The sequence below is a fragment of the Astyanax mexicanus genome, chromosome 16 (assembly GCF_023375975.1).
Source record: "Astyanax mexicanus isolate ESR-SI-001 chromosome 16, AstMex3_surface, whole genome shotgun sequence".
Classification (NCBI taxonomy): domain Eukaryota; kingdom Metazoa; phylum Chordata; class Actinopteri; order Characiformes; family Acestrorhamphidae; genus Astyanax; species Astyanax mexicanus.
In genome coordinates, this window is record NC_064423.1 from 29,332,362 (window position 1) to 29,352,413 (window position 20,052).

A 20,052-nucleotide genomic window follows, 5' to 3' on the forward strand; every position below is an offset into this window, starting at 1 on the left:
AATGAGAGAGCAAAAAAAAACAAAGAGTGGTGAGAAACAAGTGAAAAACAAGTTGTAAGAAGAAAACAGAAACTCAGACATGTAAATAGTGAGGCCTCTGCTCTGCTCCTCACCTCTCATCTCTCTGGCTTTGGACTCCAGCAGCTTTTTATCCTCCTCTGTCTCACTGGGGATCCCTTCATCATCATCCTTTTCTCTGTGAAAACAACCACACACACAATCAGCCCGAGCTGCTTTCTTCCTGCTGCAGTTTTAACTCTGTTTATTCACAGCTTATTGGACAGAAGGGCAGCATCAATATTTGTTTACTATTTAGTGAAATTTTAACAGAGTATTTTAATTTGTTGAAAATATACTAAAAAGTAAAAAAAAAACAAAAAAAAAACATACTGATTATTTCTCTACTGGCAGACTTACAATTCTTTATAACATTTTATATTCTTCTTATTATTAATTAGACAGGAATAGAGCAAAACCTGATTTAGAATGAGATTGCAACTGATGTTAACCTCTATTTTTGTCCTTGCTACCACATGAAACTGTTTTTAATTATTGAGCTTTATAGTACAGTATATAGTACAGCATCGTTAAATCTGTACTGACCAGTTTAGGCTGTTATATTACATCAAATTACATTGATTAAAGTATGCAGTAGAGCACATAGTGTGGTATTTATTCACCCCTAATGGCCAATTAGGCTGTTTAATTCCATTAAATCAACTATAGTATATAGCATAGCATATGGTATATGGTATGGTACAGTATTTTTTATTATCAGCATCTACTGGCCAGATAGGTTGTTTAATTCAACTAAATGCAAATAAATTAATTCTAGCATACAGTTCACAAGATCTATTAAACAAATACCCTAATGCATAAAAGAAAAAAACATGCACACAAACATGGCAAAATAATAAACGATATTTAAAAATAATCCACTAAATAAGTGAAAAATAGGTGATAACTGATATATTATTGTATCATAAAACATTTTATTTATTACAGAACATTAGAAATGCTTGCTCAGTGATCTGAAAGTGACTCACATGGAGTGCATGGCGTCCTGGATGAGCTGCATCCAAGTGTTGCGCTCCTCTCGAGAACTGGCGTGAACCTCCACCATCTCGGGCTGCTTGATGCCCGCTGTGATGAGGAAGAGGCCGCGGTCCTCGTTGGCCACCTCCCTCACTATCAGCTTCTGCAAGGAGATTACTGTGGCACGCTGGTCCTGGAGAGGACGACAGTGTGTGTGTGTGTGTGTGTAAGTGGGGGAGGGACAGAAAGGATGAGAGAGAAAATAGAGAAAGAGAGGGAAGAAGGAGAGAGTGAGAGACAATAGAGAGGCAAGTGTAGGTGGAGTCAGGTAAGGAGTAGGTAAGACAGAAAAAAGAACAAAAATACAAACAGATCATTTAGAGCAGAAAAACAACAATTTCTCTTCTTTTATTAAGAACAAAAAAATAAAAGATTTTAACAACAGTGACAATATGAAAATTGGAGATGTTAGTTCTTATGGTCTAAAAAAAAATATTTTATAACTGTGAGCCTTTAGGACCAAAAGACACAGACACTCTGAACAACACAAGATTTTGCATTAACATACGCTGGATTCTGTGCTTTGCCACAGGGGTCACTACAGAAGCAGTCAGAAGCAGTCAAGTTGTCTGCAAGATGTCTTGTACTATCCTGAATCCACCATGAATTATTCACTGTACCAGAGAGTGACTGAGGAATTTATTTTATACAATCTATTCGAAAACTAAATATAAAGCATCACACAGCTGAAAGAATTCTGCATAGAGGTGTGGGAAAAACTTTTTTTTAAGTCAATTTCAGAGACTGGTCGACTGTTATAGAAAACGTCAAATAGAGGTTATTTCATCCAAATGGAGGGGAAAAAAACAGCAGTTAGGATATAGGGGTAATAATACGGATAACAGTCAGATAAGAGATTGGATTGTCAATGTGGTTAAAGGAAGTTATTTGTTTAACTGCTATTGGTGTATTCTCTTATATAAGTGTAACTGGGCTACAGTAGTGAAAACATTTAATTGTTACAGGGCATAATAAACCTTTCGCTATGATGCAGCAAACTTCCCTTTGCTTCTGATCACATGAATGGTGATGTTACAAAAAAATCCCCACATGCGATCTGACAGGCGAGGGAATGTGCAAAGCAGGGAAATTCCCTCGCTTGCACTGAGCCATTGTGGTAATAAATCAGACACACTAAAGCTCTAACAAAATATCACTGCAGTTGACAGAGGCTTGAAAAAAGAAAACATAGTGAAGGCTTGTATCACTGCTGGATTGCCTTCATTCTGCCAAGAGCCTCACAAAGTCAGCCTCACTTTATTCAAACTAGCAACCTGAGTACACAGCTTAACTACAAGACCAGCAAAATTGTGCAGCATACAAATGCTAAAGCTGCGCCAGCGGAGTATCACAGGGGAACGCTTCTTGTGGAAAACGCAGCTAAAAAGGTAATAACATACCAGAGAGGCAAAGACATATTTTTGGTCCTTCTCTTGCAGGAACACCAGAACATCAGAGAGAAGCAAGGCTTGAACATCTGTTTAAAAAAGAAAGAAAAGTATTAACTTGACAAATATGACAAATTACAAAAACAGAATTAAATCAGTATGTTATAAACTAAAAATTACCCATGTTTTCTAGTCATTAACAATGGAATGAGAAACATGGTGGTATAAGAACATATGTTGTATATATAGTATTTGAACCAATAAAAATGTTTTTTTCTATGTGCAGAAACAAACCTTCTTTAGTTTTTTGACTCTTAACAGTAATCATTTAAAACTGTAAAGAAGTTTTTCCACATATACAGTTGATTCACTGTAGTACCTGATTTACATTTGGCCCCTGGACAAAGTTGTTGCACAATACTCTCCTGTCCATTTCTTCTTTTTAACAGACAATGTCATGGATCTGTTTTAATAATTTGTGTGATGCAAGATTCATTGCCGATTCAGTTTTGTGTTTTTTTTTCTTGACATTTGGCATTTCATCAAACACTGAAACTTATAGGTGACTCAAAAGCAGCCCACATACTGAAATACAGAAGTAGGTAAAAACCATGACACTCCCACCACCATGCTTTAAAGTTGTGGTGTGGATGATCACGAAGAAAAAAGAATATTATATGGAGCACTATCACTCCACTGCTCCACAGCGCTGTGATCCATTATTACTGTGGATGTGAAACACAGGAACCTGACAGCACAGACGCTCTTACCTTTCAGCCTGCCTGCAGTGTTTTTAAGCTGAAGAGGGCCATCATGGAGGAGCTTCCTGCTTCGTATGAGGTCTTCCCGAGCAAACATCTGACCACTCTTCATGCGCATAATGGACTTGCCATCTGTCCGGTTATAGATCTCCTTCAGTCGCCTCTTCTTCTCATGCTCATTCACTTTACTGTCCACGGCAGCTATTACCTCTTTGACGAGTTGCAGAGCTTGGCTTAGGTCCTCATAGTCCTCTTCATTCTCTGTTTTTACACACACACACACACACACACACACAGAGAGAGAGAGAGAAGCAACACAAGGTAAATGATCAAAAACAAAAAAGACGCATGCACGCACCCAAACAAAACAAAGCGAATGATCAAAAAACCCCTCAAACAAGCAACAAGCCTGTTTTGTTTCATTCTGAGTGTGTTGTGACTAGACTCATCCCCTCAGAAAAACAGCATAAGCCTCTTTTCAAGTTGTGTTTGAAGGCAAGAGAGTTGTTTTCAGAAAGCTCTTTCTCTTAAATCTCGCTCTGCTTTTGTCTCGTGGCATGTCGGGAACTTGACCAACAACTCTTTCAGCTGTTCTACTTAACATACAGCAACACTTGGCTGCTGTTTGTGGCAAATGTGTAGTGTACACACATCACCTCATATGGGCAGCAGTCGGACCGTCCATAAGACAAGCGTGTTTACAGAGGGAGAAATACGGCGGCATTATTTAAACACAGACCAGTGAGTAGGCTCTGAACTATGGCAAGCCAACTAAGCCAAAACGTGTGGGAAAGAAACACATACACGCATAAAAATATCACGTGTCCACACGTTAAAAAAAAATCACGTGTTAACAGATAAAGACGTTATCTTTTAACGTGTAGAGGCGTAAATTTATGCCGTCTGTACATCACATGCTTTTTTTTTACCTGTACAGAGGTAGATGTGAAATAGGGGGTACATCATAGTCACATGATTACAACGTTTCAGTTACGTGGACCTTACATGCAGAGTGTGTATGAGTATGTATGGGGCTAGGTCACGGTACGTTGACACTGCGTTGTAACCCACGTAAGAGTCTTATGAATATGGAATACAGTACGTTGCATGACACCTTGTTACAATGCAAATGTATGCATAGGCGCATTTACTGATTGGATGTTAGATGCCAAGACGTGTATACACAAACAGGTTTACCACCTGTACACATGATTTTTTTACGTGTGGGTACGTGATATTTTTGCGCATGGAGGCTTTTCTTTCCCACATGTTTTGGCTTAGTTGGCGTGCCATACTGAACAGAGACTTTTAAGCAGTTCTCGCTCTTTGGCCAGGTCCAGGTCCATAATGGCTTCAGAATGCTTTAGAGCGCGTTCACACTTAAGGCTGATTCTGGATATGGGCTTAAGGCTTAAGATTCACACTTAAGAGTGTAAAAACAACATTCAAATTCAGGTGCAGTCTAAACTGATCTTGGCTGAACATAAAAACAGTGCACTTAACTGCATCTGGAAGTGATACACTGCATGTATCCACATGTGCTCAGTAATCCAATCACAGATTTCTGCAGTTTTATCTGTTTATTAAAGCGGTTTTATGTACTAAAGAGACAAAGACTCACCTTTAGTGTGCTGTAGGATTCTCTGCATCAGGACCGGGTACTTTGTTATTCGCTGTGTGACTAATAATATGCACTCTGGGATGCCCATCCGCCGGACAATGCTGCTGCTCATCTTTTTCTAGAAGGTAAGGGATGTGAATATGAGTTTCCTTTTTCATCATTTAGCAATATCATAAGATCATACACAAAAATATAAATACAAGCAAATATAAAACAGTGAATAAACTTGTTACCTTTATAAAAGCCTGGAAGCGTTTGTCTTTGGCATGGAGCTCCTTGTAGAAGTTAACGGCTTCATTGTGTCGGCTGCAAAACTTGCCATAGACTTTCTTCATAATGTCTGCTTTAGGCCCTGAGAACTGAAGTACGCGATAAATGCTAATTAAACACAGAAGCGCACACACTAAATCTCTAGGAAAGATTAATTAATTATATAGTGTTAGAAGAAATTGACCAGTCATTGTTTAAATGGTACCAATCATCACCAGGAATCAACACCTTTCACCATAAAAAGAACTTTAGTTTTTGGAATCCACTACAATTTAAATTTGAACTCTTAAAGCTCATGAATTTCTTGCAGAACTGCACTGTGGGGCTAAGAGAGCTGTTCACTGTCTTCACTAGTACATTTTTGACACTATTAAATGCACTGAGCTAAGCGACGTACTCTTGAAAGGAGTATCCAGTTGGTCATTACTCTGCTTCCTTTTTACAGTGTGGTAGCTTTAATGTGATTCTGCACCACGCTGAGGCAACTCACAAAATATAGATCATATGATCTGACCAACACTTATGATCGGCTAAATAAGCCTATCGCATACTTAGACTGAAAATTGTCCTATACTAATACACAGCCAATATGTAAATATGAGAATGTTTTACTCATTATATTGATTACAATGAACAAAGTAAGTTTTAGTTTTGGGTTAAAAAAAATGTTTTGTCTATTCAGTGTATTTTAAACATTGATTTTTAATTAAAATGTAAGATTCAATGACAAATACAATCTTTTCTTAAATAATTTATATTTATCCTGAGTTAAATGGTTGTGAGTTCAGAGATTCAGAACATTATATAAATTGGATCTTCCCTTCTCTTTCTCCTCACCTGATTTACTAAGATATCCCCAATCCTGCTGATTACAAAGCCATCTGTTTCTTCCAGCTTGACCTCTTTCTTCCTCTCCAGGAGGCTGCTAAAGAAGCCTGTGTGAAGGTCCAGCAGCTCTTCCAGCATGGGGAATACCTTCTCTACTGTCTGTGACTCCAGCTGTACCTCCTTCATCAGTCCCTTGCTGTATACATCCGACATTATCCGTAGAGTCCTAACGTGGTGCATTTCAGTCTGGATCAGCTCTAAAGGGAGAGAGAGAGAGAGAGTGCTTGAGATATGAAGTAACTGTTGTTCTAGAATACTTTGTTTATCTTTCACATTACAACCAGAAAATTATGGCTCCAGACAGAGCAGCTGCAGAAGAAATATCAAAACAACTTAAGCTAAAACTGAGCTATAGATAATCATTGTATACATTTAGTTCACATTCCAATCCAGACTCGATATTCTGTTTGTGCACTGTGGGTTAAAAACAAAATAACATTTACATTGTGTATTATAATGTCTAAAACACTATATAGAAATACTAAGTAAATGTATATTACAAACAGATATATCACAACAGATATAAAAATTATATTGTTTAAAGTATTTTTTAGAGATAATTCTTTATTAAGAATGCATGATGGAATCAAAATCTTCTGAGAAACACTAATATCTGATTGACTCATTCCCCTTATTAATTTTTATTTAAGTTTTATCAGTGGATGCAGTATACATGAAAAATCCTGATTATCACCATTAACAATTCCTGTATCCTATTACAGTACATTAAGGCTGCACATGTACAATAGTCACATCACAGAACATGCAGTTTTGGGTGCAATGTCATATTCCATCACAAACTACATTTTTTAGCTTGATATAAAGGACAATTTCCAGAATTCTTCATACAGTATCTACCAGCTGATTTTATCTATCCAATATTCTTTATTTTACTCTTAATAAGGGCACATGATATGGACAGCAAATGTTGTGTTATAATGCTGTTTAATGTCCTGATATTGATGTGAAACCCAATAATTAAGACCCTAAATTTATTTATGCTCCTCAAAGGTTTTTAGACACTTGCCTTGGCTGTGCTCATTTCTCACCAAAATAATAAGTAGCTTGGTGTGTGTGTGTGTGTGTTCACTGTGGAGCTCTACCTCGCACTCCCTTGGCTTTACCTCACTTTGCTTGTAGCCTTGTTATCTTACGTATGCACAATCTGCAATATAAAGTGCTCCCTCTGTTGCTGCAAGTAGGTAGTGCAATTACTGTGATTGTACAGCTTTTTTAATGTGTTTATCGCAGAAACTATCAATATCATGATAATCTAAAATCTGGTGAAAATTCTTGAATATTTGTATCACAATAAGTATCACAGAATAAAATTATACTGAAATGCAGTATTTTTTCCTTCTTCTATAGTTCATCAATTTAACTGAACTTACCGTAAATGACATCTTGTCTCTTAACGTCATCCTTCTTCAGCTGGTTCAGGTATTTCTTATCCATGGTGAAGCTCCAGGAGTCGGCCTCCAGCTCTTTAGCATCCGCCTCGAAATCTCCCATCAGCTGGCCGTCAATCATCTCTGTTCCTACAAAGCATAATAGAAAACACGGAGGATCAGTTTAACAACTGTGTAAAATAGAGCTTGCCATGGAGAACTGGGAATAAACAGCAAATGTCACAAAGAACGCGCAGCCTGTTCTTCTCAATAGCTTGGTCAAACAGATTTTCAGGCATCAGCTCGTTTGAAGTCTGCACCTGCCGCCCAGCTGTTGGGAGGATAAGAGGAAGCTACAGGAAACAGAAACAGATCAAGGGGCCATTCGGGAGGAAATGAGGCTGCTCACCTTCATCTATCAGGGACTCGGTGGACTCGTTGACCTTGTTGGCTTTGTGTAAAGAGTCGGTGGACTGGGACAGATATCTCAGGCCCTTTATGGACATCTCATCAAATCTGGTGGAAGAAAATGATACTGTTATGCTAATGAGCCAGGTAGGAAGATCCAGTAAACGCCATTTACATTCCAGCCATTATTAGGACTTTCAGAAAACCCATTCATTACTGTATTATACTTTGATATATATTAATGTAAGATGAAAAAGTGAAAATGCTAGTGATTTACACTGATTAGCCATAACATTAAAACCACTTGCATTTACTGTTAATATCCTCCTTGTGCCATCAAAACAGCTCTGATCTATGGATGCATGGACTGTACACAACCTTTGAATGTGATCTTTGATATGTTGCACCATCTAGATGTTAGCAGCAAAGGGTTGCTGATAGATGTTGTGGGTTTGATACCTGGGTCTGACAAGCAGAACCCCCTGAGCATGGCCCTTAGCACCCACTGCTCTCTGGACGATGCAGTGAAGTTCAGTGAAGTGTGTTTATTCACGGCACGGATGGGTTAAAGACAGAGGCCACATTTTATCTGTGCCCAACACGAGTATAGTATATTTGTTTCTTTAATATTGTCTTGTCTTAAGCCTGTAGGTTGTGTGGTTTTAATGTTATAGCTGATAAATGGTAAAATCACATATATAAGAATATAGATAAATATTTCACTCACACAGCAATGTTGCTGATGGACATGCTTTTGGACAGGTTGCTGCTGTTGAAAGGCATGATGCTCGTGTGTCTCCGTGGAGCAATCAAGGAATGGTCGTCTGGAGACAAGATAGCTGACCAAGGCCTTTCCTTGGGTGCAGAAGCTGAACAGAGATGCACACACATGAGAAGACAATACAATGCACAATTTAGTGTCTGAGTATCTGATCCAAACTGTGTGTGCCACTCGGTTTGGCTGCAAACAAACCACAAACCACAAGCTCACATACTCTTTGCTCTTAAAGTGACTCCAGGCATGGTGGTTGACTCTGGTATGGCAAGCTGCTGTTTTTGAAACTGGAAAGAAACACAAAAAAGACATTTTGCACACAAAGAGCTACTTAAAGTATTTAGAAGGTCTGTAATTAAGAAACCCATTTAAATGAGCTTTATAGTGAACAAGAGGAAATTCTCCATACCTTTCCTTTGGTACATGCAGGAATGTTGTCTCTGCAGCTCTTGTGAACACACACACTGCAGCCTAAAACAAGTCCAGTCACCAACAGATCATTAGTTTTGTATAATGCAAAAACTTCATTTTGGCTATTTTTAAAATAAAGATGCAGTATGTAAAAATAAGGTGTAAAAACATTTGTATACTTATGCAAAAAAAGACTGACACCTAAAATAGAACAGATTTCTGCTCAATTTTTGCTCAATTAAAAACATTATCTGCAGTTCAAAAGTAATGACACATTAAATATGTGTATTATTTTGTCCATTTTGTTACTCTTAGAAAATACATAGAAAATATTTTATTGGACCAGGGGTGCCACACTTTTGCACAAGATGGTTAAATAAGGCCCACATTCTGGGTAGCACATGTGATATGAGGATGATTCCATATCCAAATTGCCATAAATGAAGCATAAGATTTCCTGCTTCTACTGAGTCTTTTCCTCAGGAGAGAAGATCCAAAACGCATTCTCTCTCAGTCAGAAACCTTAATAGGAGTCATTTACTTAAATCATAGCCCTTGGCCTGCAATTCTGGCTCAAAGTCAAAGTGGCAAAGGCAGTGCCAGCCAGGAAACTCCACCAAGCACACAAATAAAAGCCTGGCTGCAAACAGAGGTAGTCAGGAATCTGCCTTGAACAGCTGTAACATCAGTCTGTTATTGCAAAAGTACAACCCCTGGCAAAAAGTATGGAATCACCAGTCTTGGATGAGCACTCCTTCAGACATTTCATTCTGTAAAACAAACTCTGATCAAAAACATGATACAATAATAAGGTCATTCCAAAGTGCAACTTGTTGGCTTTCAGGAACACTCAAAGAAATGAAGAAAAAACATTGTGGAAGTCAGTGAATGTTACTTTTATTGACCAACCACAGGGAAAAAAATATGGAATCACTCAATTCTGAGGAAAAAAGTATGGAATCATGAAAAACAGATAAACAAAAGATGATTCAAAATACATCACTAGTATTTAGTTGCACCACCTTTGGCTTTTATAACGGCTTTCAGTCTCTGAGGCATGGACTTGATGAGTGACAAACAGTATTCTGCATCAATTTGGTGCCAACTCTCTTTGATAGCAGTTGCCAGATCAGCTTTGCAGGTCGGAGCCTTCTTGTGGACCATTTTTTTCAATTTCCACCACAGGTTTTCAATTGGGTTGAGATCTGGACTATTTGCAGGCCATGACATCGACTGAATGTGTCTTTCTCCAAGGAATGCCTTCACTGTTTTTGCCCTATGGCACGATGCATTGTCATCTTGGAAAATTATTTCATTATCTCCAAACATCTGTTCAATTGAAGGGATGAGAAAACTGTCCAAAATGTCAATGTAAACTTGTGCATTGATAGAAGAATTAACCACAGTCATCTCCCCAGTGCCTTTGCCTGACATGCAGCCCCATATCATCAAGGACTGTGGAAATTTGGTTGTTTTCTTCAGGCAGGCCTCTTCATAAATCTCACTGGAACGGCACCAAACAAAAGTTCCAGCATCATCACCTTGTCCAATGCAGATTCTTGACTCATCACTGAAGATAACTTTCATCCAGTCATCCACAGTCCATGATTGCCTCTCCTTAGCCCACTGCAGTCTTGTTCTTTTATGTTTAGGTGTCAATGATGGTTTTCTTTTAGCTTTCCTGTATTGAAATCCCATTTCCTTTAGGCGATTTCTTACGGTTCGGTCACATACATTGGCTCCAGCTTCTTCCCATTTATGCTTCATCTGTTTAGTTGTACTTTTTCGGTTTTCAAGACAAATGGCCTTAAGTTGCTTGTCTTGACGCTTTGATGTCTTTCTCGGTCTACCAGTACGCTTGGCTTTAACAACCATTCCATGCTGTTTGTATTTGGTCCATATCTTGGATACAGCTGACTGTGAACAGCCCACATCTTTAGCAACCATGCGTGAAGAGTTACCTTCTTCAAGAAGTTTCACAATCCTCTCTTTTGTTTCAAGAGACATTTCTCTTGTTGGAGCCATGGTTCTTGCCACTCTAATTCGTCCAGCAGCCCTCCAAGGTGTCATGACTGCAGGTGTTTTTAACTGCAGACTAACGAGCAGATCTAATCTGAGGCAGGTGTCCATTTAGGGAAAGGAAATTGACTGGGTGTGTCCTTATTTTCTACCTTCAATTTGAGTGATTCCATACTTTTTTCCTCAGAATTGAGTGATTCCATATTTTTTTCCCTGTGGTTGGTCAATAAAAGTAACATTCACTGACTTCCACAATGTTTTTTCTTCATTTCTTTGAGTGTTCCTGAAAGCCAACAAGTTGCATTTTGTATCATGTTTTTGATCAGAGTTTGTTTTACAGAATGAAATGTCTGAAGGAGTGCTCATCCAAGACTGGTGATTCCATACTTTTTGCCAGGGGTTGTATATGTAGCATCTGAAACTATTACAAATAAGTAAACAAATAAAAATACAGATTAATTAGCCAGATTATGTGTGCAAACCATTAACATACAACTTATATTAGATTTGGAATTATTTGGCTTTTCTACATAAATTTAACTAAAAAAAAAAAAAGTTTGAATTTTTAATAATGTGGGTCCTATAACCTAAACTATGAGCATTTTGGTATCTGTGGGATGGAATTTATCTGATTATTTCATAGCACACATATATACTGAGGGGTAGTAGAGTAATCTGAGTAGTTTAAGCACAATAGTTAGAGGTGGGCAAAATATGAAAAATATAACCATCCTAATGCATATTTAGTCTTGAGCTAATAAAGGAAAAAGCAATGCAATAATTTGCTTGTGAACCAAGAATGTCTGGCCATGGAAAGAGTAGTATTAAAATAGCTTAGTTTGAAAATCAGAAACAGAAAAAAAGCTTTGCTCTGCACTCTGTGTCTATCAGACCGTGATAAAATAATTACAAAAGAAGAAATAAAATGATCTGTATTCTCTAAGTGAAGTATAATACACTTCAATTGGTCCGTGAGGAAGTCAAATGGGAGGTTACCAGAAATGCTTCCATGAAACTGTTTTAGAAGCAGGACAATCTCTGGTCCTTCTGTAACAATATAGTTCAAGTGGTGTTGCTTAAATTGTATGTAAACTAAAACAAGCTCTCTATATTTCAGTAAACTGTCTTAAATGATCTGTAGCAACCAGTGAACTAGCTGAACGGTAAAACAGAGAAATAAAAAAATGGAAAACTTTAGCTCAAAAAAATGCAATTTAGCTGTCTAAAAACTTATATTTATCTAGTTTATTCTAAAGAGTAAATCATTACACACAAAAATTTTGTTTGACAACCACACTTTGCAAATCTTAAGCTTTTGGTACAGAAACTGGTAGGAACATTGGTGTCTTACTTGTGCAGCTGACGGCATCTTTAGCATTTAGAGCCTTGTTGCAGTGCTGACACAAAGCTGAATGGACAAAGGACATAGAGCTGAACAGATGCCCGTTTACGGTCTTCTTCTCCTTGTCCTTGGCATCTTTTTCTTTTTCCCCTTTCTTCTCTTTATCTTTTTCCTGGATGAGAATAGGGATAATACAATAAGTAAAGATAAAAAATGATGACACATTCGTGGCCTAATAGTCACTGGTTTTGCAATATTGAGCAAGTTTCTATTTTAGAGTCATCATGTTCTCAATTGCAATATACCCTCATGGTAATACAAAAAAAAAAAAAAAGAAATCAACCATAGTATGTCTGACTTAGTGACGACTCCCACTTTTGTCTTGGTTTGAAACGACCAACGAATCTGTGTGGCGTCACTGTGGTCAGCACCAAGATCAATGTTTTCTATCATGCTTTGCACGTCCAGAAGATCTGGTGTCATTGTGAGGGGCACATTTACATACAATGCCCCATCGTATTTTGTCTTCAATGAAGGCAGATTCATCAAGCCCAACATTACGTTAACGAGGTCCTGCAAACAGTGGACCTACCTTTTCTGATTGCTCACTCCAGTGCACCATATCAACAGAACAATGCTCACCCACATACTGCTGCCATCTAAAGAGCTTGCCTTGATGACACAGATACTACGGTATGTCCATTTAAATAGCTAGGAATATCCCTGATTGAAAATAAGTGTGATGGTATTGGGCACGCTATCAAAATATTAAAACTTCACACTCCTAACAAAAAAATCTAAACTAATGTTCAAGCTGCAAAAGATGCAGCTTAGATCATCATAGAACAGCATTAGGAACCTGCCATGTGTAGCTCAATAAATATGAAGAACAGTTGCCCATATCAATCTAAAGTTAACTGTTTATTGTTCCTGGTAACCTTTAGCTTCTATCCACATACAGTTACAAATCAGAAACTTCCTTCTGGGTGCAACTATTTTCGAAGTTTATATAAATGTTAAAAAAAATTGACTGCATATTGAAACCCTGGTGCACCCCACTATAAATAGTATTTGGTTATATTTGGTTTGGTATAAAATCAAATAAATGGTTATTTTAAAGTAAACACATTTTTGCATTGTGATGCAAGTAAGTACAAGGTTTTAGACAACCCCCACTGACAAGTTCCTCTATTGCCAACTTCCCGTTTGCACCAAAGAGAAGAAGAAAAAAGAGACCTAGCAAGACCAATGCAGCGCTAACAGCTGTGTGAAGAAAATATTCAGACACATTTCACATTTTTCTACATTTAACAAATGACATCACTACCAACAAAATGGTACATGGGCACTCTTATTTTCTAAGGTAAAACCCCTTCTAACCTCATGAGACTCTAAAGATATCAGAGCATTTTAAATACCACAAAAGAGTTTATTTAAAGAAGTGAAAACTCAAAGCCATGCTAGCCGCCACTGTACACTGATAATGACACTTTCCTCTCGATATGAGACCAAACTGAAAATCTGATAAGATACAATCATACTTGAGAGATAGCCTACCTCTTCATCCTTAAAGCCAGGTATCCTAAGGTAGCGTCCATGCTCAAAAAACTTTTTATAATTTAACATAACGCTCGTGAACTCGAGCCGTCAAAGGCTCACTCACACTGAGAGCAGACGCAACACAATTAAGCTTCACAAAGATTACAGAGGAAGTGATGAGCTCAGCACAGGAGGTGCTGTTCCTCCTTTCGTTCAGGCTCTTTGAAGAGGCAGAGACCTTTAAGCAAGACTTTTAGAACCAGCCTACTCATGACTACACTGGAATATACAAACACTGTTAATGTTAATGAATATATATGTGCCAAATCTATTTTTAACTTTGATATAAACAAACAGTAATAGAAGTGTAGTAATAATAAAGGAAATGGATTATAATAATACTAGTTCAGGTTTATGTTAAATACCATTGATGATGGTTATTTATTTAACGCAAGCTTATATCTGTTATTCTGATAAATTAAAATTAAAAATTAAAATTCAGAATCTGAGGATTTCCCAGGATTGAAAGATTTTCTAAACAAGTGCATCAGTGTGCACTTTTTTATTTTGATACTTCTAAAAATAAAAGGTTCTAAATTATTAGTACAATATAAGTTAATGTATACTTATGTAGAACCTTTCCATTATGTGGATGTTTTTTAAACAAAATAGTTAATTCATTCACATTCACTTCTCATCTAAAAGCTTCCTTTGGTAATTAAATGTGGTTCTTAATGTTATATCACTCTAAAGACTCCAAGCTCCCTAACTAATTAGATCATCAGTAATGAGTCGAGAACTGTAAAGTAGTTTCTCAAGGTCTCAGATTCTCAAAAGGAAGCAGAGTACCTCATCTTCCTGATTCACTTCCTCCAGAGCACAATGCAGACGAGAGGCAGGCGACACTTTAACACTACACAACCTTCCTACAGTCTTTAACTGGAACTTCATCACTGAGTTTCACACAGTAAAGGCAATGACATCATGCCTGTATATATTCCCACACTCCACTCTGTGCAGTGATACAGTGTATTACAGTTTACCACCAAATTTAGAATGAATTTGCTCTCTGAACACAAACATCAACACTTGGTATGACAGTGTTATTGTCGATGACTGAAGTGGGTGTGTAGAATGCAGACATACCCTGGTTTTCTTGTACATTTTATTCTTCAGGTAACTAATGGTTCGGCTCATTTTGGTCCCACTTTTTCCTTCAAAATCTCCTCTTAAATGGCCAGGCTCTTCTTCTGTGATACTATACACAGCAAAGAACACATATGTATATTAATAGACACAAGCATTATAATACATATATAAAGAGACTTTGGCTATTGGTTATTGTTTTTTTACATTGGAATAAAAAAATAAAAGCACAACACATATAGCCAGTTTACATTGTGCCGTGTTTTTTTTTTTAGCCAATTTTTCTCTTTTAGGTCTGAACCACAGCAAAGAAAAAAAAACTATATACAAAGAAATAATTTTTATTTGTGCAGAGATCTCACCTGTATCCCAGAGAACTTGAAGTACTAGAATATGACCTCATACCTACAAAAACACATACAGGACAATAATAAACACTTCAGCAAGAGATTTCAACCACAGCTTTAGGCTAAAAGAAAATGTTCACTTATTGAATTAAAGAAACATTTCACTCAATAATGCTAGGTTGAGGGGTATAGAGATATATGGTGCTGAATACAAAGATTATATATTAGTGGATCATATCATATCACAGTATAAATGGATATTGTCATCAGCCATTATCTTCAGAAACAGCGTTACGAGAGGGAAATAAGAATGAGTCCAATTCAATTCTGTGACAAATCTGGGCTGAAAGAGCACATGTTCACCATGTATGCTGTAATGTTGTTATAGGTGTTTCTGTCTTTCTCTAGGGTACTACACTGAGTAGTCTACACCTACTTTTAGATGCTTATCTTTAGTGCTTCGGTTAAAAACTATAAAAAAAAATAAATAAATAAATAAAAAAAAGCTCATTCTGAAGCACTGAAGTATAAAAATATTAAAAATTCTATTCTTTTAAATAGACCTGCAATCTAGCAAAAAAAAAATAAATTACATCCACTGCTTTAAGGTCAAGAAAGTCTTTATATAGAACCAACAACAGACAATTTTCTTCCCAATTTAGTTTAACAAATTAACCCACCCGCTCACTAGAACTCGCCCTATCACTGCAATACTCCAGACACTAGCAGGATGAGGACAAGTGCAAGCCTCCTCTGATACATGTAAAATCAGCCACGGCCACTTTCCAACCTACAGTCAATGTGTCACTAGCATCAACGTGTGGAGGAAAGTGCTGGACCGCCAGCTCTGGGACAGCATAGTCAATTGTGCTCTCTCCAGCTCCACCTGCTGATGGCAAAGCATCAAGACCCCGAATTGGAACTCACAATTCTCCAGCCTTGGTGCCAGCCACATTTTTTGTGCTGTTTTGTTTGTGTGGTCTGTTTCTGTAGATGCAGGAACACGACTGTCCACCAGGGGAACACTCACTGTAAAGAAACTTCTGTTCTAAAACGTAGAATATTTAAGGCTCCTCCCCTTTGATGACACAGAGGAGCACCAAGCTCATATATTTGGGAAAGGTGTCTTTTTAGCATTTAAGTCTCCATATACACATAGTCCATAGTAGTGTAGAAAACAATTCAAACAAAATGTATTGGGACAAGATATCAATAGGACCAATCTGTTTTAAGAGCACAACTGTTTCAAAAATCAGGATGGATGTTATTTGTGCAGTCAAAGAGGAAATTGGTCTTTTACATTGTTCATAAAGAAATATGTGAAAGGCTTTTTACTTGGGAAGTCATGGGAAGTCAAGAGAATGTTAATTGCAAATATGCCCACCACAGAAAATCTCTGCGTTTTACAGTCATGCCAGCGGAGAGTAATTCAGAGGCTTTGGGTAAAATACTTCCAAAAGAAGACAAAGTGGAGAGAGTTGGCAAGGTTGTGTTGGTAGCAACTCAGCCATGGGGATGGAAAAATATTGTAAACATTTCAGTGAGTGCTGATCTTCGACCCCCGTTAAGAGGAATGGGGACTGAAAAGAGCTAAAATAAGACTGTTTGGTTTAAAAATAGTGATTTTCCAGCTGTTTCCAGCTTTCCAGAGTGTTTAGGTGTTGGTCTTGAGCATTCTGATGTTTTAGGCCTGAATGCCTAAATGCCACAAGAGCTAGCTGGCCTCATCAAAGGCTACAATGCTGCTACAGGTAATGGGAAGGCTCTAGTTTCTACTCAGGGATTTGAAGGCTGTACTACTGACACTTACTTATGGAGTCCTCATCATCACTTGATGAGGAGCTGATGGCAAAATCGGTTTTATATTTTTGGCGCATTGGAGAGATGTTGAAAGCAAAAGAGATTCGTCTCTTTCGCCGAATTCTTCCTACTGCTGACAGACGGCGGGCAAGGGCACAAAAGAGATCAGAGCAGGGGCTTATTAGTTCAGAATGGAAAGGGTTCAGTAAATGCTCAGTGTGTTCTCAGGGAAGGGAAGGAGTGGGACTGTAAACCGTATGCATGATCTGTGCTAACAGCGGCAAATGACTGTAAGTGACCACCCCATCTAACGGTACCAAGTAATCATACAATCATCAGCTCAATCTGACTTCTGAGAATAACAGCATGTGTCTATTATTAGCCGAATCTTTCACACAAATTCTAGATCACATCAATCTGCTGTATTTGTAAAGCAAGAAGTCTGATAAGGCTTCAATAATGCACTTTAGTATTATTACAATATTTTGAACAAAATTTAAACAAAGAAAACTGATCATCATACTGTTAGATGATATACTAACGGTTTTATTAGCTAAAATCTGAACCAAAAGAAGTAGATTTATTCATAATGTATTTATTACAATTTAATTTTTTGAGCTTTATAAAGAAAAGCATGTGATTTGCATTAGGAGAATGTAGTTTTCAATTTTAATCAGTGAAATTTCAGTGTTGGCAACACTGGCTGAAGTTTCAGCCTCTTACTCTTAATGATAAAACAAGTGGATTCTTGTTATAGTAAAGGCGGTACTCAAGCAGTACTTTAGAATACATTAGAACTTTATATGACTGAAAGGTCAAATTTCATATTCCACAACAGCATTAAATTAATGTTGTTATTATTATACTCATTTACAGCCTTAAAATAATAATAACAATAATACATGTGGTGTTCCAGGCTTTTGTCATTGCTAACAATAAAGTTTATTGGTTTCTGCTGACTTACACTATATACACAACGGGCTGTGATCTATATAGTCTATCAATGATCTATATGACTTTTAAGCAGTATCAAAGGTTTAAGCTAGGATCAATCTGTTACACAGATAGGATCAATATATAATATATATATAATATATATTAATACATAATATATATATTATGACAAACTTACCATCTATGTCTCTCTGACTGATGGATAACATAGATACAGACTGTCGGAGGGGGAGGGTCATAGATGGACAGCTGCGTCTCAGCGGACGATATTTCTTTGATTTCTAGAAGCAAATATTCAAGTGAACATTAGGTTTGACACCAAGATTTTTTTTTGAATTTGTGAAACAGTTATTCATTAAAAGCAGGAAAACACTACATTGTGGTACAGTGAAAAAGCTTAAGCTTTGTAATATTTGGATTCAAATGTGGAAGGCGGTTTAAAACAACTCCTAGAATATAAATATGTGTTTTATTTATAATTGTTTAAAACTGAGCCCTTGTTTCTGTATATGGTCAGCTTTTTCTTACCTGACTGTCCAGACTGCTGTGGTCTCCCAGGTCAGACTCCAGTGCCTCATTGAGCGACAACTGTGAGCCCTTGTCGTCACTCTGCTGTCGGTTGACTCCCCGCTGGCCCTGAGAAGAGCCTCCCCTCTGAGGATGCCACCCTTTCCCATCATCTGCTGCAAGACCCTCCAAGCTGTAACTGTCAGGAGCACAGGAGCCTCAGTCAGACAAGACATGTAGCAAGATGTATAAAGCCATAGTTACAGTAACATACTGTAGTAATATAGTTTAAAACTATATTAAACCAAATATAGTCAATTGCGAAAGTTTCAAACTGAAATCAAAAAGATCACGCAATGGCTAAAGCTTAGCATGCCTTAGTCAACACAGCAGAGCACAGTGAGCATGTGCAAATGTGGCGTTCAAGTCCCTACCTAGGCAAGCACATTGCTACACCATCAAAGTCCTAAGGCAAGGCTGTTAATGCTGAAAGTCAATCTGGATAAGTAGTTCCATATTTTATGCAAGTTACGTCATTTAGCTATAACAGTTAAAATAACAGTAGATCATACACGACTGATCAGCGACTCAGAGTCAACATTTTTTTTTACCAGGAGGAACCCATGATGTTGCCATTCTTAACATTCTTTTCACCAGTATCTCACATTCTAACTGACTGTAGCTAGTCGCTCCACTACCTTTCATTCACAACACCTTACACACTACTGGATTTAGAGTCGCTAACTGGTCCCAATATTAAATATGCTAAATATTTGTCAGTAGCTTGTGAGACATTAACGATCACTTGGCAATCGCTCCGATTGTGTCACACATAAAGATGCGTCACATTTTGTTGGCAATTTCCAAAATCAGGTGACAGCCTCATTAAGCTAGAACACAGTCTGTGCTGTGGAGTTAGCCATTAGCCTATAAGCTTAAAGTTGTCTATCTAGGTAACTAAGTAAGGTTTCACTTTGAGTTTCTTTATCATCAATACTTCAATCATCAATAATTAGTCAACAACAGCTGTATTCAGATACAATTCTGATAATTGGTGTATTAACTGTACTGGAGGCTATTTTAGCGAGTGAAATAACTGCAAAACCCGATGTTTTTAAGTGGAGTTTCAGTCTGACAGGCTTGAGTGTGCACTGAGCTGAACATAATGTTAGCTATCATACTAGCTAAGTGAGAAACTCTGATTAGCTGTGCTAAACATTTTTATTTTTTCAGACTGATGGTTGAACATTTACTGTATGACTTGTCTGTAAACGAACATAATATCTGTATTTGATCATAAATGTAAATGACAAGTAGTTTATTCAGTGTTGATAGAAGAATGTAGTATCCACGTAGTTCCATTGCAGTGCCTTTCCTTACATTGTCTTGTAGT

At 37.5% G+C, this 20,052-nt stretch overlaps 1 protein-coding gene across 6 annotated transcripts in view; it reads right to left on the reverse strand.

Annotated features, from left to right (window-relative positions):
• LOC103041349 (A-kinase anchor protein 13) overlaps positions 1-20,052 on the reverse strand; it is a 91,907-nt gene that overhangs the window by 8,884 nt on the left and 62,971 nt on the right. For 5 of the 6 annotated variants that reach the window (XM_049465332.1, XM_049465335.1, XM_049465334.1 and 2 more), the window contains 18 exons: positions 18,681-18,858; positions 18,331-18,433; positions 17,209-17,331; positions 15,414-15,456; positions 15,052-15,163; positions 12,376-12,538; positions 9,004-9,065; positions 8,815-8,881; positions 8,547-8,688; positions 7,821-7,927; positions 7,415-7,561; positions 5,973-6,220; positions 5,099-5,224; positions 4,866-4,983; positions 3,254-3,505; positions 2,496-2,572; positions 1,047-1,228; positions 114-196 (listed from right to left, as the gene is read on the reverse strand). In XM_049465332.1, coding sequence (XP_049321289.1) covers positions 114-196; positions 1,047-1,228; positions 2,496-2,572; positions 3,254-3,505; positions 4,866-4,983; positions 5,099-5,224; positions 5,973-6,220; positions 7,415-7,561; positions 7,821-7,927; positions 8,547-8,688; positions 8,815-8,881; positions 9,004-9,065; positions 12,376-12,538; positions 15,052-15,163; positions 15,414-15,456; positions 17,209-17,331; positions 18,331-18,433; positions 18,681-18,858 — 2,333 coding nt within the window. The remainder of the gene's footprint in view (positions 1-113; positions 197-1,046; positions 1,229-2,495; positions 2,573-3,253; positions 3,506-4,865; positions 4,984-5,098; positions 5,225-5,972; positions 6,221-7,414; positions 7,562-7,820; positions 7,928-8,546; positions 8,689-8,814; positions 8,882-9,003; positions 9,066-12,375; positions 12,539-15,051; positions 15,164-15,413; positions 15,457-17,208; positions 17,332-18,330; positions 18,434-18,680; positions 18,859-20,052) is intronic. The other variant, XM_022669881.2, reaches the window with a different exon arrangement.